The 22721-nt window shown below is 56.8% G+C and overlaps 1 protein-coding gene across 4 annotated transcripts in view; it reads right to left on the bottom strand.

Annotated features, from left to right (window-relative positions):
- Positions 1-22721, bottom strand: part of TRAPPC9 (trafficking protein particle complex subunit 9) — a 500788-nt gene that overhangs the window by 357301 nt on the left and 120766 nt on the right. For all 4 annotated transcript variants that reach the window (XM_046001565.1, XM_046001557.1, XM_046001569.1 and 1 more), the window contains one exon: positions 5116-5268. In XM_046001565.1, the coding sequence (XP_045857521.1) occupies positions 5116-5268 (153 nt within the window). The remainder of the gene's footprint in view (positions 1-5115; positions 5269-22721) is intronic.

The following is a 22721-nucleotide window of genomic DNA, read 5'->3' as shown; positions in this document are numbered from 1 at the left end:
AGGAAGTGATCTTCCCGCCAGAATTCACATCCAAGAACTGAGTCAGGGAACAGTGGTCCAGGGATACGGGCAGCCCCACAGGCCACTAGACAGAAATATAGGGCAAGAACTCGGTTTCAGGGTGTTGTGAAGCTTCTTCTCACTTACAGATGTCCTGAGAGCCCCGGGGAAACCAGGCAAGCTGACCCTTCTCAGACTGAGCCGCCGAGCTGTGAAGTTACGGTCTGCGAGTCAGAAGGTGGGCAGGCAATATGGCTCAACACCTCGGGCAGGCTGTTGAGCGCATCCATAACCTTGCCCTTCAGACAGGAAGCAGATACCCACTGAGCACAAAACAAAAGCGACGTGTGATCTGACCAGCAGCCAACACAGTGGAAATGACCACAGGCCTGCATTCCAACCCAGGAGGTGGGCCTCTGAGCTCAGCTCAGAGACGCACAGAACTGAGAAAGGCACGGTCCCCACCCAGAAGAGAAAAGCTGGAGAAACTCCAGACCAACTTCTGCCGAACTGATCAGAGAACGGAAGTCACAGGGAAACTAACCTGAAATCTGCTGACAGGCAGCACAGGAGAAAAGACGGGGCTGCCATAGGATCTCAAAATCGTGTCTCCTTGGAGCTGGCTGGGAGGGGAATGCTGGCCCCTGCACTCGCCCCAGCCTCTCCCCTCTCCCTGTGAGATCAAAGCTGTAACCTCCAAGTGGGGAGCAGCAAAGATCTAAGCGCGCAGATGGAAACCACCACCGCTGGGGCAGGGAGCAGCCACCAGCCAAACCTCCACTCACATTCACCTGCCCCAGAGGGAAGAGCTTCACCGGACACGCGGTCAGGTACACGGACCAAGAGCGGAGAGAGGACGTCAGGCTTGGGTGGCACAGTTCCTGAAGCCATGTGAGCAGAGGAGAGAGTCTTTTTTTTTTTTTTTTTTTTATTTATTTATTTGACAGAGAGAGAGAGAGAGAGAGAGAGAGAGATCACAAGTAGGCAGAGAGACAGGCAGAGAGAGAGGAGGAAGCAGGATCCCCGCTGAGCAGAGAGCCCGATGCGGGGCTCGATCCCAGGACCCTGAGATCATGACCTGAGCCAAAGGCAGAGGCTTAAACCACTGAGCCACCCAGGCGGCCCAGAGGAGAGAGTCTTAAGAAAGAGGGAACTGGGAAAACACAAGAGCACCTTGGGTGGAGCCCGGAGGAACTCCCTGTGCAAGGCTGAAGGGGACGAGGGCAACTCAGCAGAGGAAACGGAGCGCTCCAGGCATGGCGCTGGGAACTGGAGTTAAGAGACACAGAGGACACTGGCCCCGCTTTTAAGCCCCGTACGGCGAGGAAGACTGAACGTGCGGACACAGCTGCAAATGCGGGGACCCGTGCCAGGACAGACGCCAGAGAGCACTGGCGCCAGACAAAACGCCACCTCCGGGGACAGCAGCGCCACCTCTCAGGCGAGCGGCAACAGAGCTGCACGAAGGGACAGGAGGTGCCTTAATAGCATGCCCTCGACGTGCGGAGCTCTCCCCACCCGTCCTCTCCAGCCTCGGCAAAGCCACGATTCAGTAAAATCCTTGGCCATCCTCAAAACACACATGCACAAGCCTCGGGACTAAGAATTGTGAAGAGAAAAGAGACGCGGCCTAAGACTCCACCACCTCTGATTTCTGAGTCATTCCGGATGACTCGTTTCTCTGTAAAAAATAAGACTGAGACTTCCAAGAATTCGGATTCTTTTCAAAGAGAGCAGCAGAGCAGGGCAGGACAGAGCCCTGGACGGGCACAGCTTCGGAGCCCGGCGCCGGGGTGAGGCACCCGCAGGGAGGGGGAGCCGACCGCCCAGCAGCAGCTCTCCGCCCCGGCGGCCGGGCCGAGCTGCGGTGTCCGTTGTCGTGAAGCTGTGGAGGAGCAAAGTACAAGGAAACGCCGCAGGGAAAACAGGGCTGGGGCGTTGCTGTGGTTCACGTGGGCTGTGGGCAGGGCTTGAACTCACAACCTTGAGATCGAGACCTGAGCTAAAAACAAGAACCTGAAGCTTCACGGATGGAGCCACGCAGGCGCCCCAGAAATACGCGTTCTTTCATTTACGTCTCCAACTGCGGACCAAGAACTGAACGTGCCCACCTTCCCGTGGGCAGAGCCTGTCTTACGCATACTAAGTATGAGGCGTTCCAGGCAAGAAAATACGGATTTGTCCACAGCGAACGGAATAAATCCTGACGGAGCTGACCAAACTGCCCGGCGGCTGCGGTACTCCGGCCGCAAGCACAGGACTGTAGGGCGGGCCAGGCCAGCTGGAGGAGACGGCCAATCAGTGCGGCGCGCAGAAATTGACCCGGTGAGTTGCAACCCCACTGGCCACCGGTGTGTGGGCCGGATGCACCGCCTCTATCAAGGCTGGTCTGTGAGGCTGGGGGGGGGGGGGGGTGGTAGCAGGAGGAGTTGGGAGCCGTGAGGGTGGTGGTAGTGTCAGGGTTGTGGAGAGTGACGGCGCCCTTTTCATCGCCCGAGCGGCCTCGCCGCCCGAGCAGCGGCACTGTCGCTAGACGGCGGGGAGCGGCCTCATCTGCAGCGGCGCCCCCGGGAGTGGCTTTGACAGGAGCGGCATTGCTGGGGGCCTCGCCAACCCGAGCAGCAGTGCCGCTGCGAGCTGCCTCGTCAGGAGCGGCCTCATCTGCAGGCGCGTCACCGCGAGCGGCGGCGCTGCCCGGAGCAGCCTCGTCAGGAGCGGCATTGCTGGGAGCCTATCTGCAGCGGCCCCGCCGCCCTGAGCAGCGGCGCCGCTGGGAGTGGCCTCGTCGGGAGCCGCCTGTGGTACAGGGAGGGTGAGGCAGGGAGCGTCCAGGAGGGACCCCAGGGCAAGGAGGCAGTGGCCCCCAGCAAGGCTCGGGCACCTACCGGTCAGTTTGCTTCCCAATTCAATCCAATCCAATACTCTTTAAGCGCTGGTATAATGTTAAATCCACCTGACATTTTCATAGTTTCTTATGTGTCCAACAGTAAATTTGCTCTGCTGCCTTTGTTAATAATATACAAAAAAATGTTAATCAAATATTAGCATTATACAAGGAGGCTCGTTATGGTTAAACACTAGAGAGAGCACAGGGGAGCAAACTTCATGCCGAGTGTTACGGACTGAATGTCTGTGTCCTTCCCGAATTCCCACGCGGAGGCCCTAACACCCAGGGTGCCAGTGCTCTGGGGCGGGGCCCCTCACCACGGGCGGGAGGGGGAGGAGGGGCTCACTCAGGCCTCCAGACCCGCAGTGCGCACCAGCGCTTCTGCCGTGGTGGCCCAGACGGCGTGAACGGAGGCTGAAGACGACAGGTGGGGTCCCGGGTGCCTGAAACTTCTCCTCTAGCGGAAGGAGGCAGATGGGCAGGAAAAACCAACACGACACTTGGAGGAACAAGTGCAGAGTTAGTAACGCAGGTGCCACAGGAGTGACGGGGGCCATGGTGCTGGTCTGGTTGACACGGTCGGGGCGGCCGTCTGACAGTGGGAGGGGGAGAGAGATTCAGGTGAGGGCAGAGCCGGTACAGAGGCCCTCAGCCAGGACCACTGGGCGCGCTCTGGGGACCAGGTGGCCCGCATGGCTGAAGACGTCTCAGGGACGCAAGAGGGAAGACGACCATCCCGGTCACGGGCACACGGAACCGTAACTAAGCTGTGCTTCTCGAGTTCAACAGGACAGCCTCATCCCTGAGCACCTACGTACATGTGAGACCCTGACTGGAGAGAGAGGCCCATTCCCACAGAGAGTCAGACAGACAGACAGACATCTCATCTCTGGAGATAACACCCACTTCATAACTGCCAGGCCTCTGGGCCTCGGTACCAGCTGATTCCCTGCAGGCCAAGGCCTGAGGGGCCCGTGCTTTTTCTTCATCAAGGAAGCTTCCTGGTTCAGGCCCAGAAACTGGTTCAGTCGCACAGGAACTCTGCGAGCCCCTACAGTTCTGCCACTTCCTAGCTGTGTGACCTCTGAAAAATTACTCAACCTCTCTAGACCTTAATTCCTCATTTGTCAGGTGGAGACATTAACAGCACCTACTTCCTAGGGTTGCCGTGAGGGTTAGGTGAGCTGATTTACGTAGCCTCTGACAAACCAGTTGCTGCCATCCCTGTCCTGCAGGAGACGGACCCTTCCGCATTATGCATCCTGGGCCCAAGAGCCCAGGCCAGTCCCTCCTTCATCGCACGAGGCAGTGAAACGTCCTGTCATGCTACAGATAGGGGATGGAGGACGGACCATCACTAACATCTGTTGGCCCCGTACCAGGCTGCAGGTGGCGCGTAAGTCCTTGTGACAACCCTGGAGATGCTCAGGAGCACTTCATACACGAGGAGACGAAGAGAGTCAAGGTCACTCGCCCGAAGTTACACAGTAAGTTCTAACGGCAGAATCTGCTATCTCAAACCATAGCCTTCAACTGAATGCTTGCGGCCCCCAAAATGCCCGTGTTGAAGCCCGAAACCCGAACGCGCCTATATTTGGAGACAGGGCCTGTGAGGAGGCGATAAAGATTAAGTGAGGTCATGCAGGAAGGGCCCAATCCGACAGGGCTGCTGTGCTCATAAGAACAGGAGGGGTCACAGGCTAGGGGCCGATGTCACATGGATCTGGCTCCGGCCGCCTGAGCTAATACACCCCATGATGCCTCCGAACGGATGTACGAGCGCATACGTCCGCTCGTGGTCTGACACAATTAATCCAGTAGATCTCACTCCTAATCAGCGCGTCCTCATGCTACAACGAGTATAAATGCCCATTTTCTCCAGACGCCGCCTCCCTCCAGAAACCACCAGCCTCGGAAGAACTTTACCATCACGGCTAATTAGATCACAGCAGCTATACCTGAAGAAAAATGCAGTAATCCCACCAACTTAAGATGACCTCCTGGCACATGAGCACAAGACGGTAAAAAGTGTGAATTAAGAATCGACTTAGCTAGCAAGTACCTTTATCGCTTTCAGGTCTACACAGGAACTCGGTGGGCGGACTAAGTGCCCGGGAGAAGGCTCAGGCAGCTCGAGTTAACGAATGGCAAGCAAGGTAGGAGGAGGGAGCCACAGGCACGGAGGGGCCACGACCTGCTGATGAAGACTGGGGGCGAGGGGAGCTTACCGTCGCTGAGGTCTTGGAGGAGATTCTCCTGGCACGAGAAATCCAGCTTCACCTTGATGTTGACCACGAAAGTGGCCACCTTCCCGGGCTGCAGAGGAAACTGGGCGAGGGTTTCTTCCAGGCTCCAGCTCAAGAAGTCGCCGTACAGTTTTTCTACAATGACGAGGACAGTGGTGATCAGGATGGTGGGACTGAGGCAGGATGTGACTTACCAATCCCCCTGGGAAATCCTCATGCAGCCCCAAGGCAAAAGAAAAGACAAACCATTTACAATGTGAGAGATCCAAGTACCAAGAAAATTCCAGACTCGCGGGTGGTACAAGGCAGTGGCTGCTGCCTGTGAACGAGGCACGAGAGGCAGACCACCGAGCCTGGGACCAGCTCATCCCCGCTCCTGCTGCGGGCTTCCTCTCGCCAAAAAATCAACGCACCCTTTGCTCACATAAACGGAATAAACGGATTCGGAGCTAACCGGAATTTCCCCACGAGGACTGCCTCGGTGGCCCCCTTAAGGAGAACCAGATCCACGTTGAGTGGGAGAAGCACAGACAGTAGTGGACCCTCTCCAGGAAACACAGATTCAAAACCAGAGCCTCGGGACTGGGAGCCGCGCCCAGGACCTGCAGAGCCTGCAGGGGGGCTCCGAGCTGCCCCGCAAATCCACCCCCGTCTCGGGGAGACCTGCTCCCCGTGTCTGCTGCCTTTTCATCTGTGACTGACGGAGGGTGATGACTCCTTTACGCCAAGGCGTCTCCGTGTGGAAAGGGGCGGCAGCCGCCGCATCACAGGGCTGTGGGATAGATTAAGCGAAGCCGTGTGTGAAGCGCTGGAAAGCTAAGGGCGCTAATGCACTGCGGGGCGGGAGGGAGCGGCAAGGAGGCAGCGCGGGGGTGGGGACCCCGTTTGTGCCGCGTGGAAGCAGCTCTCTCACCTTCGTGGCCCCCACGCCTGCCAGACGAGCCCGGCTTCGGGCCAGAAATCAAGGCCTGACACCAAGTGCTGCCTCGGCATCTGGTGCAACCAGGAGGCCTGCACCGGCCTCGCCACAGGATCCTGCCCCCACCCTGCGCCCATGACTGGGTCCGCCGTCTCCCCCACCCCCAAGTCCCTGCTGACCCTCAAACTGGCAGTTTCAGGTCCCACCAGCTACAGACTGACCCAAACAAGCCAACGACATCCTCCCGCAGCCCCTGGCCTCTCTCTGTTCCCGAGTGTAACCCCCACTTGGCTCTGGGTGCATGCGGTGTCCTCCTCCCCCAGGCTGTATGTGTGACGAGTAAATTGCGGTATCGCTGTCAGGGGTCAGGAGCACGTGCTGGGCCATCCCCAACACCCTGCAGTGAGGCCCTCTGCTCGCCAGCCAGGTGCGAAGAGATCGTTCACCCAGGCCCCTCCGCCCACGAGAAGGCCCTGCCGTGGTCATCCGCCCAGGGCCCAGCTCCGAGGCTCTGTACTTCCCCTCGTCCCGAGGACCCAGCAGGGCCCGAGGCGGGAGCACCTCACTGCTGCCCACCCCTCCGGTTTCCCTTTTCTATGAAGCAGTTCTCGGTGCTACGTGTCCTCTGTCGGAATAAGGCAGTCAAGGCTTCAAGGGATTAAGCCACGCGTCCCCGATCGAGAACGAGAGCACGCCAAGGGTTCAGGACCCACACACTCATCCCGCACAGAGGCAGCTCAAGGCAGACGCACACACGAAGTCCTGCTCCCGGGACCCAGAAGTCACCCACGGAAGAAGCCAGTGGGAGACGGAGCACATGAGCACGCCCCCGCTGAAGAACACAGGGCCGAGCCGTGCTGCGAACACAGTCCGCACACTGCGCTGCTCCTGGCACCGTCCCTCCGGGACCGGACGCACACCCACCAGGCCGCAGGGCTTCTCCGGGGCCCTCGGAGAACAGTGCTCCCTGCAGGAGCAGACCGGGTGGTGTCCACGCGAGGCACTCAGAAGCTGCGTCATGCACCCCCCACTCGTGCAGGGGCTCACGGCACACCCGGAATATGACATTCCCTCTCCACACGCAGGTGTCTGGCCCGATCGCTGCCACAACACAGCGGAGTAGCAGCTATGATCCCCATAGGAAACCGAGAGGGCAGAGGTACGTGATCGCACTCTGCAGCCATGAGTACAAGACCTGGCACACGACGGGCGCTTGGGAAGTACCGGCGACGCCACAGCACCCCCAAAGCCGTCAGCACACGCGGTGTCCAGAGGCCCCGTACAGGCACGTTACCACCTGAATCAGAATGACGCAGGGAAAGATGGGTAGTCGGGAAAGGGATGATGACTGTAGAGCCCGCTGGCTCCTGGGACGTAAGACTGAGGACCACATGGGGCAGCGAGTCCTGACAGACCGGGACAGGGGGGGCCCTGCCCGCAGACACAAATACAACACGCCGGAGAGACTGCCTTTTGGACATGGCCAGGAAGGCGGGGAGAAGTCAGGCAGGTTAGAAAGAGGGAGCGGGAGGGGCACTGGGGGGCTCAGTTGGTTAAGTGTGGACTCTGGGTTTCAGCTCAGGTTCACGATCTCGGGGTCGTGGGATAGAGACCCACCTCGGGCTCTGCGCTCGGTGCCCCTCCCTCTGTTCCCTCTCCCTCTGCGTATGTGCGTGTGTACTCTCTCGAAAATAAATCGATAAATAAAATCTTTTTTTGTTAAAAGATTTTATTTATTTATTTGACAGACAGAGAACACAAGCAGGCAGAGAGGCAGGCAGAGAGAGAGGAGGAAGCAGGCTCCCCGCTGAGCAGAGAGCCCGATGCGGGGCTCGATCCCAGGACCCTGAGATCATGACCGAGCCGAAGGCAGAGGCTTAACCCGCTGAGCCACCCAGGCACCACAATAAATAAAATCTTTAAAAAAAGTCGAGGGGAACCTGTGCGGGTGACCCCCGACCTGTCCCGTCCGTGCTGGCACAGCCGCTGTGCACAGCACCCCCGCCAGCCTTGCCTTCCCCCTCCTGCCTTCGTCTGCACGGACTCCCCGTGTCCGCTGTACATTCTTCTACCTCCGCTGGGAAACAAGGACTCAGCTTCACAAGCTGACCTGAACCCTGGTCTTTACGGCAGCCCCGGAAGTCACACTGCCCGCCGCCTGCATTCTGGGGCTGGCACAGAACCGAAGCTAGTGCCTTGACTCCCAAACCACCAAATCGTCTCAAGAAACCGGTAATTCACTTTCCGTAAATGTGTTGACCCAGTTACTCTATTCTTTACCTCTATTTTCCAACCCAGTAAATTACTGCAGAATAGGAGGGATTTGAGATGCCAAGCTATGGGATGCCAGGACAGACATCATTTGGGCCCTACCTACTAGAAGGCCAGGCCCCAGAGCCCCCCGGTCCTGAAGCACACTCTAACTTCTTTAAACAGCCTAGCCATTCTCTCCGGCAGGACTGGCCGGCCCCGGTATGGAGCGCCCATACCGGCTAGGAGCCTGAGGCAGATCCCAGCAGGTCTGTGTTTCAGAAACAGGTCTTCCCCCCATGGGCAGGAGCCAGGTGAGGGCTCTGGGGTTCATTCCCTGAGCCAGAGGACGGGGACCTGACAGGACTGGGGTGCCTGGAGCCATCTGGCCTCACCCTCCGAGCCCCAGTTACCCCCCCACATGCTGCTCCCCTGCTGAGGTCTCCTGGCCCACTTTCCCATGTGGCCGATTTGGACTCGTCCTTCTCAGCGCGACCCTGAGGCTCCTTTGCTGGGATGCATTTCCCATCCCACGCTGCTCCCCTGGGCTCTGAAGCGCCCACCTCCGTTAGAACATCACCGCCTGCGTCAAGCATCTCACTCCTCTACCACCTGCAAGGCGGGGACCAGACCCCTTGAAGCTCACCACTTCCGGGAGAGGTAGGGCACCAACCCGGTTACGAATGCCCAGTTTAGGAGAAAACTGTGGGTTCGACTCCTGGCTCTAGCTGGACGTCCCTAGGTAAGCCACCAAACTTCCACGTGCCTCAGTGTGCTCGTCTATAAAATGGGTTGTCACGGAGAAGAAACGAGGTAACGAAAGTAAAGCAACCAGAACAGGGTCTGGCTTAGAGGCGGCCCCCACGCCATGTCAGCTGCTCCTGCTGGGCCAGCCTCGCTCCCCTCCACGGCGCTGCACTCGGAGCAGGTAAGTCGCAGGGAGGCTGCAGGCCTGCGCTTGGCACTCAGTACATACACAGCAGTGCCGGCGGCCATCAGCGTCCTTCCCGCTCAACGAGGACTGGCGCCGGGCACGTGGGGGGCGCTCAGGAAGCATTCGACGTGGAACGGACAAATGTATTCCAAGACGTTTCAGATTTAGACTTAGAACAGATGGGGGGAAAGTGACGTGAGGAAAGCAGATTACCAGATTGAATGTACACTAGGATTTCACGGCACAAAAGTGTTCACGTGGAAAAAATACATAGGCATAGCCTACCTTACAGCTAACGTGGGTCCCCTCCGAGTACCGGGATCACAGTCGTTTCAAATTGCTTTTATTTTCTGAATTTTCCACGATGAGGTAATACGTGACACTTCCCTAAACGTATACACACACACACACGCTTACCTCTCAGTGTTGTGTCTAAATCCTCTGGGGACTCCCGCCGCCCCGTGGAACATGGGGAGAAGCTCCATGAACCGGGGGTCTGCAAGTGCATACACAGGGCTGAGCATGCTGACCACCCCCTCCCATTACAGTGAGGCCGGGTTCTAAGCCAAGGCAGCAGCTTCTCGCGGGGCCCAGCGATCATGTGGATTGATGGCAAGGACAGCGATGGCCTGGGGCACAGGTGTGTCTGAGCCCCCAGACACAATCCCCAGCCGTCAACTTCTTGGAAGCAGTGCATCAGTGCTGCCGCTCCGTGCGAACCACGCGGGGCCCAGGAAGAACTGAGTGGACTTAGGAGAAGCCGGTCCAAGCTCTGAGAGAAGCTCTGCCCCTGCTTTCCACTCCCTGTGCTGCCGGGCTCTGTGGGCAGCGATGGGGAGGGCCAGGGAACAAGACACATCTCTCCCTGGAGTCCCTTTATAAAAACAAGGGCCACCACCATCTCCTCCGTGCCGTCTCCCAAGCTCGGACCGCGGCTCTGTCGCCGCCGTGTTGTGAAAGAGCCAACGAAAGCTCAAGAGTCGCAACAACTTCCCCGAGTCAAACAGCTGGAGGAAAAAGAGCCACGGTCAGGGCCAGGGCCTTCCCACTACACGTTCTGCCTCTCGCTGCTCACCCGGAGCAGTAACCAGCTTCACAAGCAGAGTGCAGGTTGCTTACCAGGGACACATCGCTAAGGTGACGGGATAGAGGACTTTGAAAGGAGATGGTGGGAAATGAAACAGATGGTGAGCTTCGGGATCAGACCAACAGGAATCTGAGTCTCAGCACTGCCCCTGGCGGCTCCCCTCCGTCGCCCCAAGACGCCTCGTCAGCGGGTAGAGACGACCCTGGGGTCGGCACCAAGATACGCTGAAGCAGGCCAGCCTGGGCACAGCGGCCTGGCACGCAGAGGCGGCCTGGGGAAACGACAGGGCGCCACACCACACTGCTGGCCTTGCCCCTTCCATTCACCCGGGAACACTGGCCACACAGCCTCTGAACGTCTCCAGGGCAGGCACATGCTCTGCTCTGGGGAAAAGAGGTAAATCAGAAGGGCTCCCTGCGGGGCGCCCGGGGAGCTCCGCAGCTTACACGGCTGCCTTCTGCTCAGGTCATGATCCCGCAGTCCTGGGACTGGGCCCCGCATGGGGCTCCCTGCTGAGCGGGGAGTCTGCTTCTCCCTCTGCCCCGCCCCTTGCTCATTCTCTCTCACTCGCTCTCTCTAAAATGAATGAATAAAATCTTCAGAAGAAGGAGGAGGAGGACAAGGGGAAGGAGAAGAGGAGGAGCTCCCTGCCTGTAAAGGGACACGTGCCTGGAGGGGGAGCTCCGATTCCAGGAACAAGGTGGGGGGCAGAGGAGAAGCCCCCAGAAGCTCGGAGCAGGTGACACACGATGTTCGTCGCAATCTCAAAATTTCGCAGAAGTCTATAATCCCGTCACATACAGAACAAGTTCAAAACTGACTTAACGCCCTGCCCAAGTCGGCGCGGCATCCAACTAAGCTGCTCGCTGGCCTCGGAGCTGGAGGCAGGACGCTCCCCTGCCGAGGCCCCAGATCTGCAGGAAGGAACGGAGGCTCGCGGCCAGCAGTCCGGTGTGGCAGGACTTCATCACCGGGGCAGGGGCTGGAACCGAAACTAAAACCTCTAATTGCAGCACTCTTCTTGGCTGTTTGGTGATTTTTCGTGTCTCAAAAGTGCTGCCGCTGAGACATCAACTGCGCTCAAAGTTGCTGTGAGATGTGCTCAGGGCTCCCCGCGGTCCTGGCTGTGGAGGACGGAAGGCTGGATGTGTCCCAGGCATCCGGAGGCAGCGGTGTGTGAGAGAGACGTGGAAGACACCATCAGCCGGGCTCTCAGCTGGGCTGCGGGGGGCATCCACAGACGCACCCCCAAAGGAGGGCGGGGCAGGAAACGCACACCTGGTGTGAGCTCCCCGCCGTCCCGCACACAGCAGCCGCAGGGCGGCTGACAGGGAGCGAGCACGTCCATGAGGAAGGCACCGCGCAGCGACCTTCGCGTGCATGTGTCCCTGAGCCCACACAGAGACACTTGCAACACGTCCTGCTATTTATTGTCCCCTCGGGCCAGCTGCCCAAGGGCACACGGGAGCTCGTGGAGCCAGGAGTCCACCTACCCGAAGATGCTGCCCTGTCTAGCCCTGACAACAAGCCCGTGAGAGACGGCTGCAGTTCAATTTTCAGAAATGCACCTTCGACTTCTTTATTTGGGGGAGGGGGCCAAGCAGGGACAGGGACAGAGGGAGAGACAGAATCGTGAGCGGCTCCGTGCACAGTGCAGAGCCCAATGCAAGACTCGATCCCGCGACCCTGAGATCACGACCTGAGCCAAAATCAAGAGTCAGACGCTCGACCCACTGAGCCACCCAGGCGCCTTCCTTGTTTTCACTGCTGCATCAGCACTCCTGGTGCGGACCTCCTGGGGGAAGCCTGGGCCGCGCAGAAGAGGACATCGCAGCAGCCGGCAGCTCTGTGCTCTCCCAGGCCGACACTGCTGGCCCCAAACAACCAAGTGGGAATCTCATGTCCAGAAGTTCCCAAACTGGGGCGCCCAGGGGGCTTAGTCGGCTAAGCATCTGCCTTCGGCTCAGGTCACCACCTCAGGATCCTGGGTTCAAACCCCGGGTCCGGCTCCCTGCTCAGCAGGGAGTCTGCTTCTCCCTCTGCCTCTGCCCTCCCCCACCCCTGCTCATGCACTCTTTCTACCTCTCAAATAAATAAAATCCTTAAAAAAAAAAAAAGTTCCTAAACTCAGGGCCAGATGCCCTAACTTCCTCTGCGCTCCCCACCGTGCTGGTTCACTTCTCACCCGCACTCCCAGGGAGTGCAACGTATCAGGTCTTGGAATAGTGCCTAAAAGGACTAAAATGCGCTCCACTTGGTCTTCCAAAGAACGGGGCTTGTAAACGTCTCCACTGTGAATCCACAAGCGTGCCACGGCTGAGCTGTCCAAGAAGGCCACTGCAGCCCTGTCCACCAGGGACACAGAGCAGGAGGAGGTCCTGCCCCTCGCGACTCCCAGTGTCTTCCTCGGAGTACAGCAGCCGTCCCCGCGCTGCGGCTACTCGCCGCGGTGGAAAGGCACTAAGTGTGTCCGCAACACTCAGTCCCACTCCGCAAACATGCCTGACGCCCACGCTGAACCGTGAGCCCCTTCAGGACAGAGTTCGCGGGTTATTCATGGGCCCGGCAGGATGCGCATGTAGCGACGTGATGTGAACGCCTGCTCGTTGGGTAACACAAAGCCAAGTGCCGTGAGAGTGGCTGTGAGCAGGGTAAGGAGGAGTGGCGTGACTCCGTCTGGGGGTCGGGAAAGCTTCCGGGAGGTGGTGTGGGGACTGGCACGTGAATGACGGAGGGGATGTGAGAGGCACCCGGGACACCTGGCAGTTAGCAAAGCTGTGACTACATCCAACTGTGGCCACAGGGAGCCAGGCGGCAAAGACCATGAAAGCACCCTCCCACACCCAGAGGACAGGCACTCGGAGCTGATTCCTGGGTGTCCCAGGGCCCCACACAGTGGCCACCATGTAGGCATGCTGAGAAAAGGCTTGTTGAAGACCTGAGCAAACGGACAGACAACTGGTAGGCGGAGGGACAAACGAGCGCAGAGGATCAGTGGTAGAAGAAAACTGAGAGCGGACCTTCCCGCTGCCTCGCGGCCCACAGCACACGGGCTACCATCTGGCTTCCGCCCACACCAGCCCCGTGAAGACAGGGGTCACTGCTGTCCTGCTCCCCGAGCACAGCGGTGGAAAGAAAGAAGGCAAGCAGCAAGTCCGATGGGAGTTTCTCCAAATGCTGGGCTAAGAAACTGAGTACATGAAAGCTACGTGGGGCGCCCGGGTGGCTCAGTCGTTAAGCACCTGCCTTCGGCTCAGGCCTGGGATGGAGCCCCACGTCAGGCTCCCTGCCCGGCGGGAAGCCCGCTTTCCCTCACCCACGCCCACTGCTTGTGCTCCTATTCTCACTGTCTGTCTCTCTGTCAAATAAATAAATAAATAAATAAAATCTTAAAAAAAAAAAAAAAGAAAGAAAGGAAGCTACGTAAAAAGACGTTTAGTGAAAGAGAACACACACTTTATAAAGATAACAGTGAAGGCGGTGTCAAGACGATGGCGACAGGTGACAGGAAGACCTACTGCGTGCTGGCCCCTTGTGACACAAGGCATGCAAATCCCAACAGCCGGAAGGACCACACAGTCCTCTCCCAGGTACGCAGAATCCGACCATCACAGAAGCAACAAGCACAGTCCACGTCCTGCCACCAGTAAGTGGCAAGGCCGGGATGAACACGTCTGGTGCCAAGACTGTACCGGGAATCAGAGCAGCTGAGTCTAACGCTAACAACGGCCTGATCCTGGGGGCCCTCTCCAGGCCCCCCAACCCGCTGCTGGCCACAGCAGTCTGCTCCCTGCCCCTCTGGACCTGCACCCACACCCAGGCATGCGAGCAGGACCTGGCATGACAGTGCAGGGAGACAGGGAGAGACGCAGCCCTTCTGCCCACCCGCCAAGACGCCCCATGCTTTCACAATCCTAACAAGTAATGAACCACTTTTCTACAAGATTTCTCTTTATAATTTTGCCCTGTATTGTCATATATTCAAAAGAATTATATAAAAATAGCATAACACAGGCAACTCGGAACAGACCAGGCCAAAAACAGCTCTAAAACTGCGGGGGTGGGAGAGTTGGCACCTGGGGGGCTCAGTCGTTAAGCGTCTGCTCAGGTCATGACACCAGGGTCCTGGGATGGAGCCCCACGTCAGGCTCCCTGCTCGGCGGGAAGCCTGCCTTTCCCTCTCCCACTACTCCTGCTTGTGTTCCTTCTCTCGCTACGCTCTGTCACATAAATAAAATCTTTAAAAAACAAAAAAAAAATAAAACTCTGCGGGGAGGGTAACTCTGACTGTACGTTGGGTGGCACCTCAGCCCACTTGTCACAGAACCCTGGGGCCTGAGAGCTGCACAGCTCACGGGTCCCCCTTTGGGATCAGGGGCAGAGGAACGAGTGACCCCTCACTGTCTGAGCGGCCCCACGTCCCAACCCATGTCTCCGCACCTCCCCCTCCTGGCTTCATTCCCTGCATCACAGCGGCTGACGCGGACTCTGCTGTCGGCTTTCCCGTTCTAAGTTGCTAGAGTTTTCACGCGAGAACACGTTTGCTCACCCGTCCTGCTCAATCTCACCATTCCAGGGAAATCTGAGAACAAGGAGAAAGCTACGATGGTTTCTGAAAGTCAAGAGGCCAGCCCGGGAAACTGAAACGGGGGGGCCGGTCTTCCTCACGTGGGGCGTGCGTCTGCTGATCTGGAGCGGGATTTAACAAATCCGACGCCGGCTTCCTGGGGCCTGGCAGACAGACGCGGAAAATGGGGAGCAGAAGCCCCAGCTCATTCCCCCATGTAACGGGAAGGGAGCTGAGCGGTTTCTCAGCAGCAGCCACACGCCATGCACCGTGCTGGGTGCACCAGGGGCTACCCTGCTTGTTCTCGAACGACCACCGGAGAGAGGAACGGGGTCCCGGGGAGAGCGGCACCAGAACACTCATCCTCGCGTGGCCACACAGCTTGCTCGGAGCAGGGGCTGGGAGCCAAGGCTGTCGGCCTGTCGTTGGCTGAAGAGGGCCTACGGGGACACCCTGCTCCGACAGAGCGAGGGAGCGAGAGCAAGAAGGAAGGGGAGGGAAACGACTCGAGAACCAGGGGACCCCGGGCTGGTTCCAAACACACAGGCAAAGGGCAGTTCAGCTCAAGACACACTGAACCCTGCCCCAGTCCATGCCCCACCCACAGCAGAGGGGTCCGTCAACAGGTTCCAAGGCCTGTGTCCAGAAGCCGACGACCCCACGCTGGGAGCACTTGGAAACGTTCTCGCACTGCTTCCTTCTCCACGCGCCGGGGCTTGAGAGTGACGCGTGCGAACAACCGGGAAACCCACCCACCGAGCAGCACCCACCCTCCAGCGCTCACGACCGCAGCATTTAAACCGAGTAACGACACAGGGGACTCGCACTGTGACGAGAAGCCGCCAAGCCGCTGTGGCGGGACTGAAAGCCGAGTAGCTTCCCTGTCAGGTTTCGTCCATTTTTATGCCTTAAAAGTGCACGTTTCAGATTCCTCCTTTCATTACGGTGGTGCGACACGGACTATCCAGGGGCACTTTTCAAAATCCTATGCTCGAAAAATTAAAAACAGAATGACCGTAGGACCTGGCAACTCCACTTCTGCGTATTTATGGGAAGACACGAAAACACTAACTCAAAAACATGCAGGCCCCTCTACGTTCGTTGCGGCATCACCCACAGCAGCCAAGCCGCGGAGGCAGCCCGAGTGTCCCCGGCTGAGGAACGGAGAGGGACGGCAGCTGAGCACACGCGGCGGAAGACGGTGCAGCCGCCAGCAGAACGGAATCCTGCCGTTCGCCGCCGAGTGCACGGAGTAGAGGGTGCTGTGCTCAGTGAAATAAGTCCGAGCGGAACTCAGACCGCCTGATTCCACGTAGACGTGGGCTGTAAAAAATGAGGTGAATGGACAGAACCAAGCAGAAACGCCTCACAAATACACAGAACAAACTGGCGGCTGCCACAGGGCAGCCGGGGGATGGGCCGAGTAGACGAAAGGCATGAAGAGGGGCAAACTTCCAGTGACAAAATACATACGTCACAGGGATGTCACGGACAGCATCGGGGATACAGCCAGTAATACTGTCCCCGCTCTGTATGGTGACAGGTGGTAACCAGACCGATCCTGATCATTGCATGATGCACAAAAATATCAAACCACCGCTATATACTTGAAACTAATATAATAGTGCCAGTCATTTATAATCCAATGTAAGAAATTCTTGGGTTTGAACTCAAAAAAAAAAAAAAAGAAGACCAAAAAAACAAAACAACCCTGTTCCACAGTGTGCTGCAAAGAACAAAGAGATAACCGTGAATCAACAGTCTGGCTGGCGTACGCCTCTAATTCTCCCCCTGGGGTTTAGTTTCAGAAACAACAGTCATCCCTTTAATGCTGGAGTTGAGCTTCACGCAGTCGAGTGAAACTGGTCATTTGGCGTCGACAGTGATCCAGGAAGTGCCCTTGCTGTCCACTGACCTCTGATGTCGGAGAACCGTTCCGACCTCCGTCTAACCGCGGGGACGCCACACAACACGCATGGGAAAGGGGCAGGAGAGAATCCCACCTCAGTGCGGATGCGCCCGAGCTTCTAGTTAGGCCAACGTGGAGTCACTGCTTTTGGCAAGAAAATTAGAGTAGCAGAATGAAGACATTAAGGGGTATTTTTATGAACATATGTATGCGAATATTGGGGTTTGTACTCCCACGTACCTTAGAAGATGGCTAAAAAGCAGATACAATCAATTCCCTTCCTTTGGGCTTCGTTATGATGAAATCTATGGTTATTTCAGTAAAGGCAGAAGTTTTCATCTTTAACGACCTACAAGTAAACACCTGCTCACAGATGGGTTGTAGTTAAAATTTTCACAACGCTGACAGCCTGTCTGGCTGAACCCAAATGCTCGTGTCCACGTCAGGTCTTATGATCACAGGGACACGTGCCCGCCATCAGGGCATAACGTAGAGTTTGGACTCCTGAGGTCAGGACCCACATAGGTCTGTTTCACGATTTGTATCACTGATCTTACATACAAAAGGATTTTTAAAATGAGTTTGTAGGATTAAAACAAGACAGGAAAGCAAGGAAGATGAAGGAAGAGAAAAAACAGGAACGTTTCTTTATATGAAGAAAAGGGTGTTTCTTTGAGGGGAGACAGGACCCCTCCAGACTCAGGAGAGCCCCTGACAAGACTCTGGGTGCTTCTGGGACATTAGGAGCAGGAGAAAAGAGAGCATGAGGCCTGCAGGGAGCTCCTGCACAGCCAAGGCCTGGAGCCGCAGCATCCGCAGACGGGACACATCGAGAGTGGTCAGTCTTCTCACAGCAAGCGTGACCTACATGCTCTCGTGCTCGGAATTGTCCCAAGAGCTTCCCACGTCCTGCATTCAGCTTTCACCTCGTGACAGCCCTGCACAGCAGGCACACGTGGTCCTTCCTGACCTCCTACCGTGTGACAAGCTGAGCTGAACTCCCAGGCACCCGGGACACAGCAGTAAAGTAACAGACCAGCTCTTACGTGACAAGTGCCCCAAGGGCCACCCACCGCCCACCTGGTGCGTGGTAAGTGCCACAAGGTAGAGGTCAGTGTTACTGCCGAGGGGCAAAGTAGCTGGCGGCAGCACAAAGAAAGGAAGATGGAGCCCGGAGGAGGCGTTTGTTCCCTGTGGGAGATGCCCGTGGGCAGACACGTAAGATGCCCATAAAGAACGGAGATGCCCGTCCACAGATGAATGGATACAGGAGATGTGGTCCATATACACAGTGGAATACTGTGCAGCCATCAAAAAACCTGAAATCTTGCCATTTGCGACGACCTGGATGGAACGAGAGGGTATCATGCTGAGGGAAATAAGCCAATCGGAGAAAGACGGTTATCATATGGTCTCCGCGGCATGAGGAAGTTGAGAGGCAGGGCGGGGGTCGTGGGGGGAAGGGAAGGAAAAAATGAAACGATGGTATCGGGAGGGAGACAAACCATAAGAGACTCTAAATCTCACCAAACAAACCGAGGGCTGCTGGAGGGGAGGCGGTGGGAGGGCTGAGGTGGCTGGTGAGGGACACTAGGGAGGGCATGTGCTGTGGGGAGAGCTGTGAAGTGTGCAAGACTGATTCACAGACCTGTACCCCTGGGGCAAATATTCCATTATGTGTCATTAAAAAAAGAAGAGGAAGCAGCTAAACTCATCGGGCTCGCAGAGATTGTGCTCACATGGACACAGATGTCGCCCGTCGTCCCCACCACCCACGGGATAGCTCACCAAGCCTCTGCTGCCTTCCTCTACTCGAACGCCTCACTCTTGCACCGTTTTAAGACATCGTTCCCTCTTCCCCTACATACGAGAACATTTATCAATGCCCACAGCTTTCTGGTACTGTAGAAGGTAAGTGACCAGAGTTATTCCCTTGTATGCGCTGGAAGCAGATTGTTCGTTTTTACTAACTTAATTCCACAGGTAAACGTATGCAGCTTTCAGTGAGGACTTTCGAAGACGGGCAGCTTTCCTTTCTGGCTTGTAGACGCGCTGTTGGAAGTGGACCTCCCACGCTCTACACGGTGTATTTGAGGCTCCCGGTCTCGTGATTGGGGTAAAGGTCCCAGAGCGGAGAGTGCGAGGCCCGCAGTCCTCCAGAACCTGTTCTGCGGCCTCACGTAAGTCTAAGCACAGGGGCATTCACTGCCCCTACCCACATGGAGAGGGCACTAACACCGCCCATCCGCCCTAGAGCCCCCAAGAGGGGAAGATCTGTGAGGAAGGCGCTGCCGCGAGGCTGACAATGAGGCGCAGGCAAGGCAGTCTGGGAACCGGGGAGAGGAGGTGGCTGACAGTGTGCGCGACATGCCCACTGAGGAAGGCTTCACCCTGCTGTTCTGCCCAGTCCCCACGAGCGGATCCAGTGGTCCACACCACGACCAGTCCACACTGACTGAAAGCCAACCCGATAAATACAGCCCTTCTGGCGGCAAGCGGGGACTGGCTGGCAAGGGAGCCAGGGAACACACGCGCTTGTCAAAACTCATCAAATGATCATTTAAGATTTGTACATTTCACTGCAAATATGTTTGACCCCAAAAAAAAAGTAAACCAACTCTAATTAGTGATATGCATTGGAGTCTTAGCAGGTAAAATGCACTGAAATCCGCACCTGACACGGAACCGCCGAAAATATATAACTCGGTGAACAGAGAGGAGGCTGGACAGAGAGGGGATAAGCCCAATGCAGGGAAACGTTAATTATAGAGCCGAGACGGTGGCACACCGTGTCCACTGCGCAACTCCCGAGCTCCTCTGTGTATCTGAACACTCTCCCAATAAAAGGCCAGAGAGGGAGGGGACGGGTGATACAAAGAGTAAGTGCCACGAGGGTTCAAAACACCACCACCAAAGCCCAGGGAAGCACAGACAGGAGGGCAAAAGCCGGACTGGAGACAGGCAGCACTCACCCAACGCAGAGCAGCTCAAGGTCTTTGCAGGAAGGAGGGGGTCCCAGCAGAGCTGCAGAGAAGAAGCTTACATGGCCCAAAGCTGGGCATCTAAGAAGACCCAGGCAACCCATTAGAAATATCAAAGTGCTTTACACGCATCAATTCTCCACCCCACTCACTCAGCAGGTGAACCAGACTCCTACAGGCCCGTTCTATCACTGAGAAAACCCCTTCCCAACACCACCATCAGCAACCCCGCAGCACTAAGCACCGACCAGACACTAGGCCTGGAGGTCCAAGGGCCACCACGCTGGCCTCTGAGAGACTCACAGCTGCTCGGGGACAGAGAGCCTTCCCGGGACAACCACCACACATCAGGCACCTGGAGGCACTCTGAGACAACAGAGGAGGGGACGCGGGAGGCCAGGGGACGAAGGTTTCTCAGGGTGACCATTAAGCAGGAAGCCAGAGGAGAAGTTCCCTGGGAATGAGCAGGTAAATGATAGGAGTAGAAGTCCACGAGCTGAGTTCTAGAGAGAGAAGACGGTTTATCCTCAAGTGTAGAAGACAGCGCCCGAATGTCCAGGCAGCTGAAATGAGATCCGAATGACCTCTGCGCTGGGAGCTGAAGGGGCGATGTGGGCAGAGGGGAGGCTGAAGCACAGGGCAGAGGCTAGTCGCACAGGCCCCCGCTACCGGGGTCCAGGCCCACAGGAAGTTGTTCGAGGACTTCCAAAAGGGACAAACAGGAGGATTCCCGCTTCAGAAAGGAGCGTCAAGTTCCTAACCAACAGTGGACACACGATCACCACTCGGGTTATTTGAGAAAAGGAAAAGACAGTTTCCAGGTGCTAAGCCCTGACGGTGAGGGAAGTTATGGGACATGCTTCCCCATCACAGGCTCTGGGATTATCTGTCATTCACTCCGAGTCCCCAGGTTCCAACACCGACCACACCCTCAAAACAAGGATTAAATTCCAAAGACCCGATGAAGGTATTTCGTGTCAGGGAGGCGTTTCCTACCTAATCCATACGTACCTGCTCCCAAAATCGGGGAAAGAAAGGATGAGCCTAAGGCCGGATCACCAAAGCTTCCCACAGACCGAGAGAAGACGAAGTTTCTTTAAACGAGACACAAAGTGCAATGACCACAGAAGAAAACAGTGATTAGGTGAACTGTATTACGATGAGTAACTTCCATTCACCCAAAGCACCACTAAGAGACCGCAGAGGCAACCGCGCAGGAGACATTCGCACTTCTTCCCAGCAAAGAGCTCACACTCAGAACACACACAGCTTACGAGTGAGGAGCGAGGGGGAGACACAGGGAGGCAACAGAGCGAGACAGAGAAGAACTCCCAGTGGGAAAAAGGGACAAAGCACTTGGACAAAACAGGATCTGAGTGTCCGAAACCATATGAAAGGTACTCAACTTGCGTGGCCATCAAACAAATGCAAACGAAAACCCCACTGTTACACGGTTACAGCCACACGCCCCACCAGAATGACTACAGCTGCCAAGAATCAGGAGGACCTGAGCAACCAGAACTCTCGCACGATGACGGTGTGAACGAGCGCAGCCACTCTGGGAAAGTGTTCTGCTCTAACGCTGAGTACACGGACACCCTCCCCACCCAGCATTCCACTCCTGGAGATACACGCGGTGGAAACATCTACAGACACCCCCCAAAGCACACGCCAAAATACTCAAGAGCAGCGCGACTCTTAATACTCCCAAGATGGAAACCACCCAAATGTGCTGACTCATACAGTGTGGGGCCTTCACACAGTAGAGCCTGCCACAGCAACGCGAACAAATGGCGATGGCAGCAGGGGTGACAATGGTGGCAGCAATAAGGGTGACAGCAGTGCTGGTGACAATGTTGCTGGTGGTAGCAACAATGGTGATGGAGGTGATGGTGGTGATGGTGGTGATGGAGGTGATGGTGGTGATGGAGGTGATGGAGGTGATGGTGGTCATGGAGGTGATGGAGGTCGTGGAGGTGATGGAGGTCATGGAGGTCATGGAGGTGATGGAGGTGATGGTGGTGATGGAGGTGATGGAGGTGATGGTGGTGGTGGAGGTGATGGAGATGATGGAGGTCGTGGAGGTGATGGAGGTCATGGAGGTGATGGTGGTGATGGAGGTGATGGAGGTGATGGTGGTGATGGAGGTCGTGGAGGTGATGGAGGTCATGGTGGTGATGGAGGTGATGGAGGTGATGGAGGTCATGGTGGTGATGGAGGTGATGGAGGTGATGGTGGTGGTGGAGGCGATGGAGGTGATGGAGGTCGTGGAGGTGATGGAGGTCATGGAGGTGATGGTGGTGATGGAGGTGATGGAGGTGATGGAGGTGATGGAGGTGATGGAGGTGATGGTGGTGATGGAGGTGATGGAGGTGATGGAGGTGATGGAGGTGATGGTGGTGATGGAGGTGATGGAGGTGATGGAGGTGATGGAGGTGATGGTGGTGATGGTGGTGGTGGAGGTGATGGTGGTGGTGGAGGTGATGGTGGTGATGGAGGTGATGGTGATGGAGGTGATGGAGGTGATGGTGATGGAGGTGATGGAGGTGATGGTGATGGTGATGGAGGTGATGGAGGTGATGGAGGTGATGGAGGTGATGGTGGTGATGGAGGTGATGGAGGTGATGGTGGTGGTGGAGGTGATGGAGGTGATGGAGGTGATGGAGGTGATGGTGGTGATGGAGGTGATGGAGGTGATGGTGGTGATGGAGGTGATGGTGATGGAGGTGATGGAGGTGATGGAGGTGATGGTGGTAGTGGAGGTGATGGTGGTGATGGAGGTGATGGTGGTGATGGAGGTGATGGAGGTGATGGAGGTGATGGTGGTGATGGAGGTGATGGAGGTGATGGTGGTGATGGAGGTGATGGAGGTGATGGTGGTGATGGAGGTGATGGAGGTGATGGAGGTGATGGAGGTGATGGTGATGGAGGTGATGGAGGT

This window comes from Meles meles, chromosome 1, assembly GCF_922984935.1.
Source record: "Meles meles chromosome 1, mMelMel3.1 paternal haplotype, whole genome shotgun sequence".
NCBI classification, from domain to species: domain Eukaryota; kingdom Metazoa; phylum Chordata; class Mammalia; order Carnivora; family Mustelidae; genus Meles; species Meles meles.
The sequence above is the reverse complement of the archived record's forward strand: the minus strand, read 5'-3'. Positions and strand labels throughout refer to the sequence as shown.